Genomic DNA, 18,219 nt, shown 5'->3' on the forward strand with positions numbered 1-18,219 from the left:
TCTATTATTTGTTATGTTGAATGGAGAATTGTAATATAGCATGGTTTGAGTTCGTAACCTTGCGATTTGAAATCTGGTATACTGATATCATCTTACTTTATTTCATGTTAAAAGTTTATTAGAAATTTAAAAAATCAAAAGATTATTTATTTATTCAACTCTTATACCAAACTTTTCTATTCTATATAATTCTATCAACCATTGTAAATATATGTATGTATGTATGTAATAATACAAATAATATGTGAGTATATGCATATGTATGTACATACCTAGATCTACATGTATGTATAGATGCATATCTGGGTACAGGACGTCACAAAAAAACGTGGACAAAATGAAAAACAGAACATAAACAGAGCACAGAAAACAAACAGGCAACATAGAGAACATTTCCTTCATCAGCTGCCACCATACTAAACTAAGCGTTTCAAAGAGTTTGTGTGTGCGTATGCATGGATGTGTGGGTATATTTGTATGCATGCATATGTATGTATGTATGTGTGTCTCTGTATTTATGTACCATTGGTAGATATTTGTTGACTTGTTTTTTTGTTTTCTTTTTGTTTTTTTTTCCTATTTCCAGAAAGGTGCTAACAAGGTTCCTGTCTATGCTCTCATTGTGGTGACATTAGTGATTCTTCTGTTTGTTGTTGTCGGTGATGTAAATACTTTGGCTCCGGTTGTCACTACCTCTTTCATGTTCACCTATGCTGCTGTTTGCTACTCCTACTTTGCACTAGCAATGAGCTATGACAGACGTCAGCAGCAAGATGCCAAGTACTCTGTAAAGCCTGTGGAGAACACTTTGAAATCAGAATTAGATGGTAAAGAATCAGCAGATTACGGTTCCACCCACCAATCTAAGCAACAGACTATACACAAAGATTCTTTCCAGCGTTTTGCTACTGACTTAGACAAGCTTTTCCCTGAACGCCTCACTCATCGTGGTCAACACCATCTTGCAAGGCAACAATTGGATGAAAATTCTCCTACTACACCTGAAGAAGCAGTTTTTGATATAACTACTAGACACTTAGAAAAACAAAATGCAGATAAAGTTACTGATGCCAAAGAAGATGCAGGAGATACAACCAAACTTTTAGTGGAACCAAAACCTGCAATGGGTAAATATTTTTTCTCTCAATCATTCTCATTCTCTTAACCAGTGTTTCGCATGGCAGGAGCAAACTGCAAGGTCAGGAAAGGGGTGGACAAATTACCATGATTAATCTTTTCTACTCTAGGCACAAGGCCTGAAATTTTGGAGGAGGGGGCCAGTCGATTACATCGACCCCAGTATGCAAATCGTACTTAATTTATTGACCCCCAAAAGGATGAAAGGCAAAGTTGATCTTGGCAGAATTTGAACTCAGGACGTAAAGACAGACGAAAGACCACTAAGCATTTTGTCCAGCTTGCTAATGTTTCTGCCAGCTCACCGCCTTCAAATTGCCATGATTAATAAAAGATGGTTTAAAATTTTTTAAACCTGTTCAGTGAAGAGTGAAGAATTATATGGAAGCAAGCTCTGTTTTATTTTCTCGTTATTAACAGGTGCATGGCTTAGTGGTCAGGGTATTCAGCTTACAATTGTAAGGTCGTGAATTTGATTACCGGTGGCATGTGTCCTTGAGCAAGACACTTTATTTCACGTTGTTCTAGTCCACTCAGCTGAGAAAAATTAGTAGTGTCTAAATTTCAATGGGCCAATTTTGTCACATTATGTGTGACTCTGAATCTCCCTGAGAACTATGTTAAGAGTAGAGCTATCAACAAAATACCTTGTGGTATTTAGTTTTGGTGCTCTATGTTATGAAATGAAATATTACTAGGATTTATAAAATAAGTACCAGGCATATATTGAGGTTCATCCATTTGATTAGCACAAGAAATCATATATCATCCTATAAATAATTCAGCATTACCAGCAGAAGTTGACCCTAACATTTTGCCATTTATTTTCAGTTGACCAAAAAGGCCCCAATACAGAAATTCATCAACAACCCCAATCCTGGTACTCTTTGCTATGTAACCGTTGGATATCTTTAATAGGCGTAAGTCAATTTCTCTTCCTCTTTTCTTTCTCTTTAAATGCATTTTTTCTGTTGATGTTACAAGCTTGAAAGGTCTCATTTCTTATCATTTTGTTCAATACTGGGACATTTCCTTAGAAATTTTCTCCACTTATTTTATAATCAGATTAGTTATAAATAAGCTGATATTTTCAATTTGTTGATCCATAGAGTCATTTTATATTCTCCACAAAAATGTTATGTAGTCTTGTGAGACTTTGTACAGAACTGGGCAGAATGATGTAAAGGACTGAGAATTGCCCATACAGCAACTACCTTCTCTTTCTGCAGCAGCAGAATAGGTTAAGAGAAAAGAAAATATAACCTATACTGCTTGTTACTAAAATTACAAGAATTAAGCTGTGAGTTCAACACAATTCTGAGTTCAACTTCTGTCAGTCTAGAGAAAGCCACTTCAGTATCTCTCTCAGAACAGAGTTTCTGAACTATCTCAGCTTGGTTTAGTATTAGATCTGTATTCTGGTTCTGATCACTGGGAGAGACTTAGAAAGTGGCTTGGAATTTGATCTTGAGATTTACTTTTCTAAATTTTTCCCAGTAATCAGAACCAGAATATAGATCTAATATTAAACCAAGCTGAGATAATAGACACTGAAGTGGCTTTCTCCTGACTGACAGAAGTTGAAATCAGTATTGCAAGTTAACAAACCACCTCTTAATTTTACCCCAGTTGCCACTTCTTAAAGGGTTGTGTTCCTCTTAACCTGTAGCATCTATTTACATCTAAGTGAATTGAACTATTTCAGATTTTTTTGACCACACTCCCAGCACACTACTAGTCACAAGATATGAAACACCAACCACTTGGCTGATTGTCTTGTATCATTTTTACAATATCATCTGAACTTAATTGCCTACAAAACCATCATAATCTGTGCAATCCAATTCTGCAATCCTGTTTCAATCCCCTGATGCAACTGTTTTATTTTCTTACATTGCTAATGAACTGAAAAAGGTATGAACATCTCACAAGCTTACTGTAAATATCTGAAGTGCTGTACTAATGTGAGAAATCAATCAATCAATCAATAAGCCACTAAACAAACATTCCTAAATCTATACTTATAACACTGAAGGTGTGATGATGAATGTATGATAAATCTAAATAAGCTGTTGTTATTGAGTTACCAAATATTTGAATTGTTCTTATGAAATTCTTCTCTTTCAGACTTTCATCTGTATCATTGTTATGTTTTCAATACAATGGCTATATGCTCTTGGAGAAATTTTATGTTTTATTGGTATATATATGTATATAGGACAGGCTACACCTGGCTATTTTCCTGGTAAGTTCCATTTAAATTTCTCTGTTCACACACATACTCATACATGCACATACTGTCTTAGACACGCACATATGCACATTTATGCACACACATATATGCACACATGCACATATGCATACATACACATATGCGCACATACACATTTTCACACACAAACACATATGCACATACACACTTGCACAATATTCTTTATCACCTGCTTTTTTCTCATGTGCACTCACTTTTACAAATGCATTCTCTTACACATACACTCACCACTTCAGCTTTTGTACAAACACTCACACACGTTATAAAGTGGGCCATGACTTATTTTAAGAGAGTGTAGAAGAAAATGAAACAAGTCACTGGCTGCCATAACATTTAATCGTTCTCTCTTGATACAGCCTCATGTTGCATGAAACTTTCCATTTTTAAATTAAAATTTCTATCTAAATTTTATTACATTAAAGTTTATGCAGAACTTCATTTTAAGCCCCCGTGTTAAGAAAGACAGAAGCAAAATGTATTAATAGTTTGCCTAAATATCTGAGGTACATTGTTACTAATAACTTTGTCTGTTAGAGTTATATTTACAAAATTTATATCTACTCTACATTTGGATCAGTTTAATCTCCATTGATCACTAACATGTCTTATTTGAGGTTGGGTACAGGAAACTAAGGGTAACAGCATTCTTATTCACTAAACAGCTCATGTCACAGAATATAGGATTGATATAAATATTGTAAATAAATATTTCAAACATGAGATACATGGTTCATAAGATAACTATGTGATTAAGAAGTTCATTTTGCAACCATGTGGTTTTTTGGTTTAGTTCCACTATGCAGCGCCTTGGGCAAATGTCTTCTACTATAGCCCTTGGTTAACTAAATCTTGTAAAGGAATTTGGTGGAGAGAAACTGGATGGAGACCCAGCATACACATACATACATACATACATACCTACTGTGTGTGTGTGTGTGTTTGTGTTTGTCCCACTACTGCTTGACAATTGGTGTTAGTTTGTTTACATCCATGTAATCTAGTGATTCAGCAAAAGAGACCAATAGAATAAGTATCAGATTTAAGAAATTCGTATTGGGATTGATTTGTTCAACTAAAATCCTTCAGGACAGTGCTCCAACATGGCCACAGTCCAACAACTGAAACCAGTAAGAGAAAGGTATCTCCTAATTAAAACATATAGTGTATTCTCATTAGGAATATGTCATTAATCTCTAACGGACACCAAATAAAATATATAACTTGATGTATTTTCTTTAAGAGTCTCCTTTATCTGAAGTGATTATAAATTTGGTAACACAAATTTTACCGTTCCTTCTTTGCAGGTATAGCTGAATTTAATTTATATGACTGGATTAAAAGAGGCTGTTTGGTATGTTTAAAGTAAGTGTACGACTGACAAATTCTAGTCTCAAATTTTTTTTTTTTTTAATCTAAAAATTATTATTTTTTCTTTAAATAGAGCAAACACATTGTTGATCTACCCTTTGTAGTGCAATACAGATGCTAACCAAGCATGTGGTGAATTTGGTTGATGGTAAATGTGTGGAAGCACATTGTGTGTGTATGTATATGTTGTTACATTTATGTTTATGTATATGTATATATTACATACATATAGCACTATCTGAATGCAATTGATGCTCGGCCCACCTGAATGGCTCCTGTACCAGTGGCACATAAAAAGCACCCACTTCACTCTCAGAGTAGTTGGCGTTAGAAAGAGCATCCATCTGTAGAAACATTGCCAGACCAGATTGGAGCCTGGTGCAGCCGCTGGCTCTCCAGACCTTAGTCAAACTGTCCATGATCATCATCATCTATACATGTGTGTCTTTGTGCTTGCCCCACCCCTCATCATTGCTTGGCAACTGTTGTTGGTTTGCTTATGTCCTTGTATGTAAGTGGTTTGACAAAAGAGACTGATAGGATAGACTTAAAAACGTAAGTACTGCAGTCGATTTGTTAAACTGAACCCTTCAAGGCAGTGCCTCAGCATGGCAATAGTCCACTGACTGAAACAAATCAAAGAAAGGCAGGCTCTCATAAACTCTGTTAAAAACCTTTATGAAGGCACAGTGGCTGGTAGAGGTCCCTAATATACATATATATACTTAGACACACATACACACAGAGTAAGAGTCTTAAATGATTCCCTTCTCCATCTCATATGAATTTTGTCAGCAATTAGAATTGTCTCTTTTGCATTCATATATTAACAGTTTAGATTTTGATTATAAAAACTATGAAACCTTTATTCTATGCTAATTCAGTTAATTTTGTCAAGATCCATTTTCAGTTTGTAAGATAAAAATTTAAATGTAATGAAATGTTTTAAAAGAAATTTAAAGTGCCTTCATGATAACTGTAAGCCTACTTTTGGGCCACCCTGTACTACATTGTTTTCTGTTATGAATTAAGAAAAAAAATGAAATGACCCTTTTTAAAATTGCACTGCTTATATCTAGATTTTGTTGTGTGAAATTAATGAGTGATAAACCTCTTGGCTACAATACTTCTAGGCAGCTTTTCTTGAGGACATAATGAAATTTACTGACTACAAATCAATGAAATACCTATCAATTCTACAGTTGTGTTGCTGCTAAAATTAGCAGATTATACCTTGTAGTATCTACTTTAAAGCCAGGTGGATTTGGCAATGAAACTAAAGTATCTTAGCTAAGTAGCTAAAGGGTTACACCCTGGTGAAAACACACCAGAACATACTACCTTAAAGAAATCGCTGCCTGTTCGTTAGGCCAACATGCCCTCACCAACACTCCACAATATTTGATCAATAATTTCTTTTATTTTTTACCTTTTTTGTTTGCTCTGCAGGAAGGGGCCACACCTATGACTTTCACAGACCTTCTACAATTATGACTTGTTTTTATCTCCTAAAACATTATCATAACAGTTGCTTTTACTCAAAAACTAATAGCATTATAAACATCTATATCCAAACCCATTTAACAATACTCTTCTTTTCTGTATCTTACCATGTGCTTAAAACTTTATCAAATCATTTCCACTTCTACCTCTGAAACACATTCCTCTCAAGCTCCATCCATCCTTGCTCATATTTTCTACTTTAATGTTTAACCTACAGTAACCATATTCATTTATCTCTATCTTCCAAGACCTGTTATGGAAAGTTATGACTATTATTCCAACTCATTAGGCTAGCTGATTAATAAATCTATACAATCCTAGTCACATACATATCTGGGTTATGAGACTTACGTAAGACACCTATAAATTGCTTGTCTATATTTATGTAATCATCATACCTTCCACACATCATTTTTTCTGCAATTGAAAAAAAGACCTTTCCTTTATTTTTTTGTATATCATTCTCTGTTTTCCGTTTTTCCCCTATGTCTGATTTTGTATTTCTTTCAATAAACTGACAATGAGATTTGATTATTTCTTTCCAATGTATTTTCACAGGGGCAGTCAGTCAGGGAAAGAACAGTATGTGGTACCACCCAACACGCCAGCAGTCCAAACCTTTGCATCCCAGCTCACCGAAGACAATGAAGATTTTGCCAGTCGCAACCGCTATCACCAGTCAGAGGTAGTGAAGGGAGAAAACTTCGACGACTACAACTGAAACAGCATGTTGGGGGTCAGTGGCATTGATGGACAGTGGCTGAGGTGTAAGATAGCTCAGTGACACCAGTGATACAATGATATGTTGTGTCACTATTGTCAACCTCCTCACCACAACTTCACCACGACCTGACACATACACATACACAAACAACTTTGTGTCTGTATGCATGTACAAATAACTGTGTATGTGTGTGTGAGAGAGAATTGAAGTATATGTGTCTGTTTGATAAAACTTAAATCTGGAACAATATGGAGAGAAGACTCATTGCGACACCCCTTTGATGTATTCAACAATCAATGATCTAACGAGGGTGGCTATGTAGTCGTTTGACCTGATAGAAATAGCTGCTAAATCTCCCTCCCTCAAATCACTCTCCATCATCTTAAAAAGGAAAGGACACATATTAGATAAAGCCATCCTAGTTACCCTCCAAAAGATGGGATGGTCATAGCTGAATGGTCATGCCTTTCATCGTAGGTCTACTCAATCAGAGTTGATCTGGAGCTAAACAATCAACTCCTCTTGCTGTTTTTTTTCATTCCACCACATGTGATATATATTTTGCTCCATGTTTGTCAAACTTGTCCTCTATCCATTCATGAGATATCATCATTCTTTGCTTGTGCAGTTGGTCGTTCAAGAATATGTTATCATATCAAAACATGGTTCATATTTGAAACCCAAACAATGTCTGTTTGTGTGTGTGTGTGTGTGTGTGTGTGTGTGTGTGTGTGTGTGTGTGTGTGTGTGTGTGTGTGTGCACACGTGTGTGTGTGTGTGTGTGCATGCATGTGTGTGTATATGTAGGGAGAGAGAGACTGAGATAGCTGCACACAATATTTTATACATGTCCACATATATCTATATGTACATATCTATGTATATATTTGTATAAGGGTGTGAGAGTATATGTATATGTGACTGGTGTATGTATTATATATATATATGTGTATATACTATACAGTATGTATAGCTGAATGGCTAGAATATTGGACAAAACACTTTGCAGTATTTGGTTATGTTAAGTGTTCAAATCCTGCCCAGGTTTACTTTACCTTTCATTCACTTGAGGTTGATAAAATAAGTACTAATCATGTACTTGGTGCATAAAATCAGCTATGCTCCAGCATGGCTAAAGTCCAATGATTGAAACCAGTAAAAGAATATATAATACTACAAAATATAGATAGGTGTGCATGTAGGTGAAAGCTTATATGTATGTATTCAGCTGCCAAAGATAATATTTGTCTCATGGATACTCTTTACTTAAATCTCAGATTTTATATTTGTTATAAAGAAAAAAAATGAATTAACACTCACCCCTATCTCTGCCAACATTAAATTATACTGATGTAAACTAGGTAATAATATCATCATCCTTATGTGTGTAGCCTTCTGGCTTGCCAGTCCTCAGTCAAATCGTCCAACTCATGCTAGCATGGAAAGCGGACGTTAAACGACGATGATGATATATATATATATATATATGTATGGAAATATGTATGCATGCATGCAAGTATATATGTATGTATATATGTAGAGATAGATAGATAGATAGATAGATAGACAGATATTAAGTTTGGAGATGCAAACAGGAAAATAGAACTTAAAACATGAATATATATATATATATATATTTGTTATTGATAATTGGCAGAAGTAAGGTAGTGAGCTGGCAGAATCATTAGCATGCCGGGCAAAATGCATAGCGGCATTTTATCCGTCTTTACATTCTGGGTTCAAATTCTACTGAGGTTGACTTTGCAGTTCATCCTTTCGAGTTCGATAAAATAAGTACCAGTTGAGTACTGGAGTCGATGTAATCGACTGATCCCCTCCCCCGAAATTACTGGCCTTGTGCCAGAATTTGAAATTAATAATTGGCTTAAGTTACAGAGTAAACTCTAGAGCCAAGAGTTTCTTGTATTGATACTTATCAACAAAGTTTGATAAGTTCCAATGTATGAAACTCTTGGCCCTTGAGTCACTCCGTAACACCTGTTAATTATTAACAGTGTATGTGTGTGATAGGAATAATGAAAAGGGTGTGGATGCTTAATATTTCAGTATTTCAGTCAGTCCTGTCATCCTGAATCTATAGATTATGGATAAATGGATGTGATATTTTGCCTGTAATTCATAATTATAGATACAGTCTATATTGATCATATCATTTATGTTTATTGTTATTATTTTAGCATATTTCCGAGTTTCGCGTCTAATTCAGACATATTGGCTGTCATTAGTTATCTCCCCTGTTGTCAAAATCTGGCCTTTTTTTTGTTTTTTTTCATCTAAAAAAAATGTTAAGAATTATCTCCCTTTTTGTCTTACTCCAACATATTGTTATCTCTCCTTCTCATCGAGAGACGTTATTGTTGCTAGTTATCTCCCTTGCTGACTAACTGCAGATATTCACCGACTGTTTATTTCCCGACACTCTCTTCACTCAAAACTCATGCTGATGTTAGTGGACAGATAAATGATTAACGTCATGTGCAACATAAACGATATTACACTATATTATTTCCTTCCCAGATATCTTTCTCAAGATCAGATATACATTAAGTTGATTCCGTCCGTTGAATGATTTTTTTCATGTCACAAGGGACAACTTGAACTGATAACAATGCCATACCAAAACCTATGATCGTCCAAAATATTAACTTATTTAAGAGATATTCAAATTCAGTCAAGACTCTGTGACGTGTGCAATTCTCTTGTTTTTCTGAATAATGTTATGGAATCAGAAGATATTTATTTTCTAGCAAGACAAGCATTTAACTTTTTTTTGGCATTTTCCAGATCGCTAATTAATTACTTGGGATGAGAAAAGTTTCATGATATATCAGAAAGCTGAGGTCTCTTTTTCCAAGCTGGCATGAATTAGACGAATGTATATTGATGGAGCACTGTTTTACAGCTGAATACTCTTCCCTTTGCTAATCCTCAATTAATTTAAAAATAAGATTATAGTATTTCAATTACAAGATCATCTGTTGAGGTGCTTGGGTACCAGATCATTAGGGCATTTTAATTCAACCATTTATTATGAAACTAAGCAAGATTAATTCATAATTACTAAAGACAAAAAGAGAATAAACTCAAATGGGTAAATAGCAAGAATTTAAATAATTCAGGTAATTTTAGTGAAAATTAAATTTTCATGCTGAGGACATATATGATCTTAATTAGCAGCCAAGAGGACAGTCTAATTAGACCTCAATGAAGCCCAAGGTTTTTTTTCAGGCTAGCTATGATCAGAACATTCACTATTGAGGTTTTAAAGATAGAAACCTATCTATAGTTGTTACTTTGTTAAGATCAAATGTTTTTTTGTTTTTTTTTCATTATGGCATGAATCACAATTTTATGAAAAATTGGTTTTAAAATTATTTCCCCTCCTCTTTCAGAAGTATTAAGAGAGTTACCTCTGTGTTTTTGTTTCCTTTCTCCACAAATATTTCAAACTTCTTTTCATATGGCATTCAGTACATCACTACATACCTATTATACTTATAAGTTAGTTGGTTGAAACATCTCACAAGCAATGTCTTCTTACCATTGGTAGCTTAACCAGCTTAACTGATAGCAATCAGTTGATTCAGGTATTCAATACCTTTCACTAGCAATTTATTATTATTATTTTTTTTATTTTACTTTACTATCTAGGACAAAAGAATCTAGAATCCCGGTCTTTAGCAGTGTGGTAGTACTGATAACTATATAACTGATATTTATAATCTCGTTTGTTTCCTTTTTATGTCTATTTTTTCCATACAAACATGGGTTAGATGAATGCATTATTGAGACGTTGTTTTATAGCAAGATACCCCTGCCGTCACTAACCCTCACCCGTTTTTCAAATAAGTGATCTACTTCACACATTTTTGAAGGTCCAAAGTTAGCAGGTGATTTGTTAATGGAAGTGATGACCACACCACAGCAAATGACTTTCATAGACCCCAAACATAAACATACACACAAAGATATGCACACACCATCATCATGATGGGCTGCTTTCATTTCTGTCCACCAGATTCACTCACAAGTCTGGTGGGCCAATAGTTATAGTAGAAGACAGTTGTTCAGAATGCCATGCAGCAGAACTGAACCTAAAACCATGTGGTAAGAAAGCAAACTCCTTAACCACACACACACACATTATTTGCTTACACTTCTAAAGTATAATCTCTATATTTAAAGCACACAAAACCACAATGTCTCATTAATACTTTCAAATATAGTTCAAAGTAAATTTCTTTGAAAAAAAAAAACGAAAAAAAAACATCACTAAGCAGTCTTTTGGCCTGAATTGTTTAAAAACTTACAATAGAATCACAGAACATGACAGAAACTAATTGCTTAGGACTGGAAACTATCTGAAGAGTCAAGAGTGTTTTAACCAAACTATTTTTGAGATGTGAAATGTTGTGATGAAAAATAGCATTACAATTTAGTAGTGTATTGTCTTCGAGAGATTTTAAATATATTTTAAAAATAACCTCTAAAAGGGCTGTACATTCTATAACCTTTTTCTTTTCTTTTGCTCGTGACATTACCATAAACACATCTAAATATCTCTCTGATGACTCTGTGTTTGCGAGAGTAAGGTGCTGGACTACTACTTACTAAGGTCACAAATTCAAACTTACACAAGATGTTGCTTCAGTCTGTCAAGCTGATATCAGGGCCAACATCTAACTATAGAAAGACTTGCAGCAATAAGTCATATATGAATTTCAACAACTGTTCCCCAATAGTAAAAAATAAATAAATAAATAACTATTGATTTTATTTTTTTAAAACCATCAAAATCAGTAATGCCCTCCGTAGAAATTGAACACAAACAAGAAGTGACCAATGAAAATATAAATCCAAAGACAACAGATTTCTATTTGAACACAAAGCATCATAAAAGTATCACAGCAATATGTCAAACTTTGCCATAACCTTGTATGTACAAGTGTGTTTGCACATGTATCTGTTGGGTTCCACTATATCAAATCAACATTACAACCTTAGGGCCTGGTATTTTTTTCCTTCATTCAGACCGCTGTTTAGGTGTTAGCACATGAAAGTGCTCCAGGTATAAAAACCAAATAAAAATTAGTTAAAAGATTATAGTTGTGACTCCCCCAAAACGTGTGTTTCTGTGTTCTTTTCAGTTATTTGTTGAATTGTTATCGCAAGAAAATCATGTAAATATGAAAATGTGCAATTTAAAATTACAAATGGTGAATGTATGTTTAAATTTTGTCATGTTCCAGTCATCAGAGAGAACAAGAGATGCCTGGTTTTGTTCTGCTTTGATATTTAAAACAAACTCAGATATTATATGGTCTCTAAAACAAGATTTTATTAAATTCCATCATATCAATTCACATTATATATTTATATACAGAGAGGGTTGTATTCTCAGTTTTCTAGTTTAAGACAATTTGTGGAAAATAAATATTAAATGTAGATAATTACAAAATGTCTTGGTTAACCTCGAGTTGTGTACAAGTCTTTATCTTCTTCTGAACTTTGTCCAAAATCTTTCTCAACCGGTTTAATTTTTGCAGAATCTGTCTTGGTGAGGTTGACCTGATGTTGAATAAAACAAACATAACTTCACAAATAATAAAACACTTTCTTTACAATCATTCAAATCTTACATGTATTTCACAGACAAGGCATGGCAGTCATGCAGTGGATAAAAACGTAACATCTGTTTTGCATGTTTAGTTCTCGTGTGCAATTCCTTGTGGTCAAACAACAAAGCCACGTGGTGGGGAATGCCTTTCTGATGACCTTGACAGAAAGGGAGCTCTTTCTACACCAACAATTAATAAGAACTAATGACAGGTTTGACCCGGATAATAGGACTCTGGTCCAAGATTTCCCATTCATTTTTTTCACAAATACTGAACATTATATCTGAATGAAGCATTCAATACACAGTGGCAATGCCCTACACATTCCATTCATTTGTGTCTCAATGGTCCAACCCAATGAAGATCTGTTTGGCCATGGATACAGGGCTGGTGATGGGCTAAAAGCAAGTGACCCTCTTGGAATTGATAGCTTAAACTTGACTCTGAGAACATAGATAACAGTTACATCTAGGACACAAAACCAACCTTTTAAAAGACTAAAAACAGTAAAAAATGTATTAAAAAAACTGCTGGAATAAAACTCAGAAGTGTGCAATACTTCATCATAAAATAACTGAAGTTACAATATAATCACAAGCACACAAGTTTCAGTCATAAGGAATGAAATAGTATGAATTTTGCTGACTGCAAAACATAAACTTCTATTGCATTTATGCATCACAGAAATTAAATCAACAATTGAAGAAGTTAAAGTTGCTTTTGGTGAGATCAAACAAATTATTAAATAAAGAGCTAGCAATAAGAGTGAAGGAAAGTGTTGTAAGGGTAGAGAACCCTTGTGTATAATTCTGTGACTGACAACAACTGCAAAATCTTATCAATGTTGCAGAGATGTGGTTCCTTAGATGACAGCTGAAAATATCCTATATAGAGGGAGACAAATGTCTAGGCCCTTAGATGAGCAGAAACCACTAGAAAGAGGCAACAGGCTAAGTTCATTGGACACCATGTAAGAAGACGGCCATGAACACTTGGTGACAATTGGGAAACTGAAAAGAAGAGAGGGAAAACTGGGATAGAAGATATTTGATGGACTTGCTAAGCAGTGTATAGGATAGAAGAAAGTGGAGGTCTGTGGTTGGCAACACCTGTAGGCACATGAAGAAAAAAAAAATGTTATGTAGGGCACCAGACTTTATAAAGATAAGGACTTTCATAAAGATAACAAGATAATTCAAAATAATAATTAATATTACTAAGTAACATATCAGCACTGGCATTGTGCTGCACTCAAAAAGGCTCATGCACCATAGCAGAATTGATGCTGGTGCTGGTGCCATCACAAAATGCACCCAGTACATTAAGTGGATAGCTGGCATTAGGAAGGGCATCAGGCTGTAGAAACCATGCCAGAACAGACAATGGAGGCTGGTGACCTTACCAGCTTCAGTTAAACTGAGCAACCCGTGTCAGCAAGGAAAATGGATGTTCAATGATGATGATTTTCCATGCTTACCTGGGTTGGACAGAAGGTAATACTTTCTGCATGATCAGATATGATTTCACAAAAGATTGGAAACAAAGGACACCAGAGTGACACTCATTCACAGCTACCACGTTATGTCAATGCAATGAGAAACTTACACAACTACAACAGGCTTTCTTCAGTTTCCATCTACCAAATCCACTCATGATATTTTGGTTTGCCCAGGGTTGTAGTAGAAGATACTTGACATGGGGTATTGCAGTGCCACAGAACTGAAATCAACTTCTGACTATGTGTAAACAACCATTTATATTGTTGATACTGCCCCTGTATTACTATGATCTTAGCCGAAGATTACTTAGGCTAAGAACTTTATGCATAAACCTATCTGGAAGCTGGGGTATTTAAGAAAATGATTCCATGTAAACAAGCAAAGAATTTTAAAGGATGACTTACCACAACATTTTTCCCGTTTGATTTCTGTGCAGGAGCTTTTTCTTCTTTCACTGCTGTTTCTTTGACAGGTTCAGGTGGAGATACAGCTGCAGGGACAACAAAGGAGATTTAAATCTATTTGAAACACAACCATTTCGACAGCTGTTGATGTTACACGATGCTAGGATATACAGAACCAACAATCAATAAGTGCAGAAGAACTTGTAAAAGTTGCAGTTCTTATAGCACTCTGATTGAGTCCACCTGCAGTAGAGTTTATGGGCAGACAAAAAATAGACTGACCGTGGAAAGAGGGCAATATAGCCAGGTGGTCATATTGTATTCCATACAATTGATCAATGCATATTGAACAGTAAGGACCTTGGTTAGGCAGAGACAAAGTATAAGTATAAGATAAATCTGTGGGTCACACTTTGTTTTTTAGTGAACAACTTGTATACTGCAGGGTTACTCTGAGTTTCCAACAGTAGCAGCTGCTCTACTTGAATAATGTTAAACAAACACACCAACACATGTATGCTTGCACACACACATATATATACACATGACAGTCTTCTTTCAGTTTCTGTTTAACACATGAGTCTTTTCATTGTTCTACTTAAGAGTTAATTAATTTAGACAACAGCCAATAATATATTCAGTACGGTTAAGATTGCAAAGTTATACATACATGGTGGTGCCGTTAAGAATTTCCACAGTTTGCAGCTTTGAGAAACAACTCCATCATATGCAGAATAGGTGACATTAGCTGCCTGTTTTGGGTAGCAGAGTGAGGCTGCAGACACTATGGCTATGGAACTGTATGCCACTTTCTTCATTCTACCTCCTGAAAATTAAAGAAAAAAACCACTAAGAGTTTAAAGTAGAAAGATTTTAAAAAACATGTGTTAACACTAAGCAGTGATGTATATAAATACAAACTTGTTACCAGTTCAAATATGCTTGTGGCATATTCAGACCTGTAAGAAAGCCATTCACTGTTTCGTCATGGAAAAAATTTCTTGCTGAACACAAATTGGTGTAAATACACCAAACCAGCTCATAGCACCACCTAACCAGATTGTGGTATGAAAGATGCCTCCAGCACATTTGAAATGGTAATGAGTTGTGTATTTATAAAGACTTTTTAAATATATGATTTTTAAATAGTTTAATCAGAGGAGGAATGGCAATGCCATTGGTCTTTTTCAGTCACCTTGTTTCTTCACTCTTTACTTCTGTAGAGTCTTAGCACTGCATTTTGATGAAACCATCAACTTTAAACTGTTTCCATCATCATTTAACGTCCACTTTCCATGCTGGCATGGGTTGGACGGTTTGACTGAGAACTGGCAAGCCAGGAGGTTGCACCAGACACCAATCTGATCTGGCAAGGTTTCTACAGCTTGATGCCTGAGAGTGTAGTGGTTGCTTTTTACGTGCCACCAGCACAGGAACCAGTCAGGTGGCACTGGCATCGACCATGCTTGCATGGTGCTTTTTACATGCCACCAGCATGGGAGCCAGTCAGGTGCACTAGCATCGACCATGCTCGTATGGTGCTTTTTATGTGCCACTGACATGTGAGTAATGAAAAAGTACAGTGTTGAAAACAGACTTGGTTGAAAATGATCCAAAGAGTCTTGGAAAAAGATAACGATTAACGAACAATATTATCATTTAACGCCTACTTTTCCATACTTGCATGGATCAGACAGAACTTGTTAAAGCAGATTTTTCTATGACTGGTTGTCCTTCCTCTCGTCAAGCTTCACCTGTTTCCAAGCAAGGTAATATTTTCTCATGGTCAGACATTTTTCTTTACAGAAGACTGGAAATGAAGAACATCACTTATATGATTGATGTTCTTTTGCAACCATGATGTCAATACAAGGGTACACACACACAGGTATGGTGATGTGAACAGGAAAAAGAGATCTCAAAATATGACTTGTTTCTGCTAGATGTAGAAACCATGCCAAATCAGACAGGAACCTGGTGCAGTTCTCCGGCTTACCAGTTCCAATCAAACTACCTAATCCATGAAAGGATGAAAGGCAAAGTCGACTTTAGCGGAATTTGAACCTAATCCATGCCAGCATGGAAAGCGGATGTTAAATGATGATGATGATGACATTCTTTCAGTTTCCATCTTCCAAATTCACTCACAAGGACTTGGTTGGCCTGGGGCAAGAGTAGAAGACGCCAGCCAAAGGTATTGTGCAATGGGACTGAACCTGAGACCACATGGTTGGGAAGCAAGCTTCTTAACCACACATCCACACTTGTACCTAGAATGAAAAACTTACAGACATGGAAAGAAATTTCCGATAGATGAAGGATGTTGTAGAGCGGTGAGGTGTGCCAGAGGGGACACTCTAAATCCACTCCCTGCCTGAAGGATGATGACTGTACAGCTAACTACCGACTACACAGTCAGGTCTCTACCATGCAGCGAGGTGGACTGGGCTGTAGAAAGTATCTGGGCCTTGGACACAGTGCAGTGCTAGTGAGAAGACATGAAATCCTTATATCATGGCTGATAAGTTGACCCTCTTCAAGAAATAACTCTCTCTGTAAATATTGTGAAATTATGAGAAATATATAACACTCAATAAACATAAACGAAGCAAAAAAAAAATTGGGGTTTACCTCTGTAACCAGCTACAATGCCACCTAGACCAGCCACTGTGATTACTCCAGCTCGGGCCAGTACATTTGGATCATTTTGGATATAATCAATAAGACCTGTAATGGAAATGACAATGCAGTTGTAAATGGATAGCCATCTATTTCAGTTCACACTTAACCTGTGTTTCTTCTCAACATTTCATATTCAACACACTCCACTCAACAATGCACACCTAACATGTCACACAAAACTTGTGTTTCCACTCAATATTACACACCTAAAACACCACACTCAACCAGTTTCTACTCAAGATTACAATTCCAAAACGTCATACTCAATTAGTTTCTGCTCAACATTATACATCCAAAACACCATACTCAACTGGTTTCTTATTTCATTATTGCCCACAAGGGGCTAAACATAGAGGGGACAAACAAGGACAGACAGTGCGTAACTGGTACTTAATTTATCGACTCCGAAAGGATGAAAGGCAAAATTGACCTCGGCGAAATTTGAACTCAGAACGTAATGGTAGACGAAATACCACTAAGCATTTCTGCCAGCTTGCTGCCTTAATACTCAAGTAGTTTCTACTCAAGATTACAATTCCAAAATACCACACTCGACCAGTCTCCACTCAACATTATACATCTAAAACACCATACTCAACTAGTTTCTACTCAAGATTACACTTCCAAAACACCACACTCAACATTACACGTCCAAAACACCAAACTCAGTCTATCTCCACTCAACATTACACACTCAACACACCACTCCTCCTTTCCCATTCAACATCCTATGCACAACAAGACCACTTCCATATTGCCTCAACAGCTTTCACAAACCACACACACTGACAGAAAAAAAACAAAAACTGGCATCCATCAGTTATGGTGATGAGAGTTCCAGTTGATCCAATCAACAGAACAGCCTGCTCATGAAATTAACATAGAAGTGGTTGAGTACTCCACAGACATGCATAACCCCTTAATGAAGTCCTCAAAGAGATTCAGTGTGACACAGAATGTGATAAGGCTTGCCCTTTGAAATACAGGTTTT

General features: G+C 35.8%; 2 protein-coding genes across 2 annotated transcripts in view; one reads left to right on the top strand and one right to left on the bottom strand.

Annotated features, from left to right (window-relative positions):
* LOC106874677 (solute carrier family 12 member 8) overlaps positions 1-11,295 on the top strand; it is a 19,153-nt gene extending 7,858 nt beyond the window's left edge. The window contains exons 5-9 of the mRNA XM_052967499.1: positions 587-1,127; positions 1,969-2,057; positions 3,265-3,382; positions 4,714-4,771; positions 6,839-11,295. Coding sequence (XP_052823459.1) covers positions 587-1,127; positions 1,969-2,057; positions 3,265-3,382; positions 4,714-4,771; positions 6,839-7,001 — 969 coding nt within the window. The 3' untranslated portion in view covers positions 7,002-11,295. The remainder of the gene's footprint in view (positions 1-586; positions 1,128-1,968; positions 2,058-3,264; positions 3,383-4,713; positions 4,772-6,838) is intronic.
* Positions 11,296-12,338: 1,043 nt separating this feature from the next.
* Positions 12,339-18,219, bottom strand: part of LOC106874679 (MICOS complex subunit MIC27) — a 10,841-nt gene continuing 4,960 nt past the window's right edge. The window contains exons 5-8 of the mRNA XM_014922482.2: positions 17,178-17,273; positions 15,217-15,372; positions 14,547-14,632; positions 12,339-12,593 (exon numbers count right to left, since the gene is read on the bottom strand). Of these exons, the coding sequence (XP_014777968.1) occupies positions 12,492-12,593; positions 14,547-14,632; positions 15,217-15,372; positions 17,178-17,273 (440 nt within the window). The 3' untranslated portion in view covers positions 12,339-12,491. The remainder of the gene's footprint in view (positions 12,594-14,546; positions 14,633-15,216; positions 15,373-17,177; positions 17,274-18,219) is intronic.

The sequence above is a fragment of the Octopus bimaculoides genome, chromosome 4, assembly GCF_001194135.2.
Source record: "Octopus bimaculoides isolate UCB-OBI-ISO-001 chromosome 4, ASM119413v2, whole genome shotgun sequence".
Lineage (NCBI taxonomy): Eukaryota > Metazoa > Mollusca > Cephalopoda > Octopoda > Octopodidae > Octopus > Octopus bimaculoides.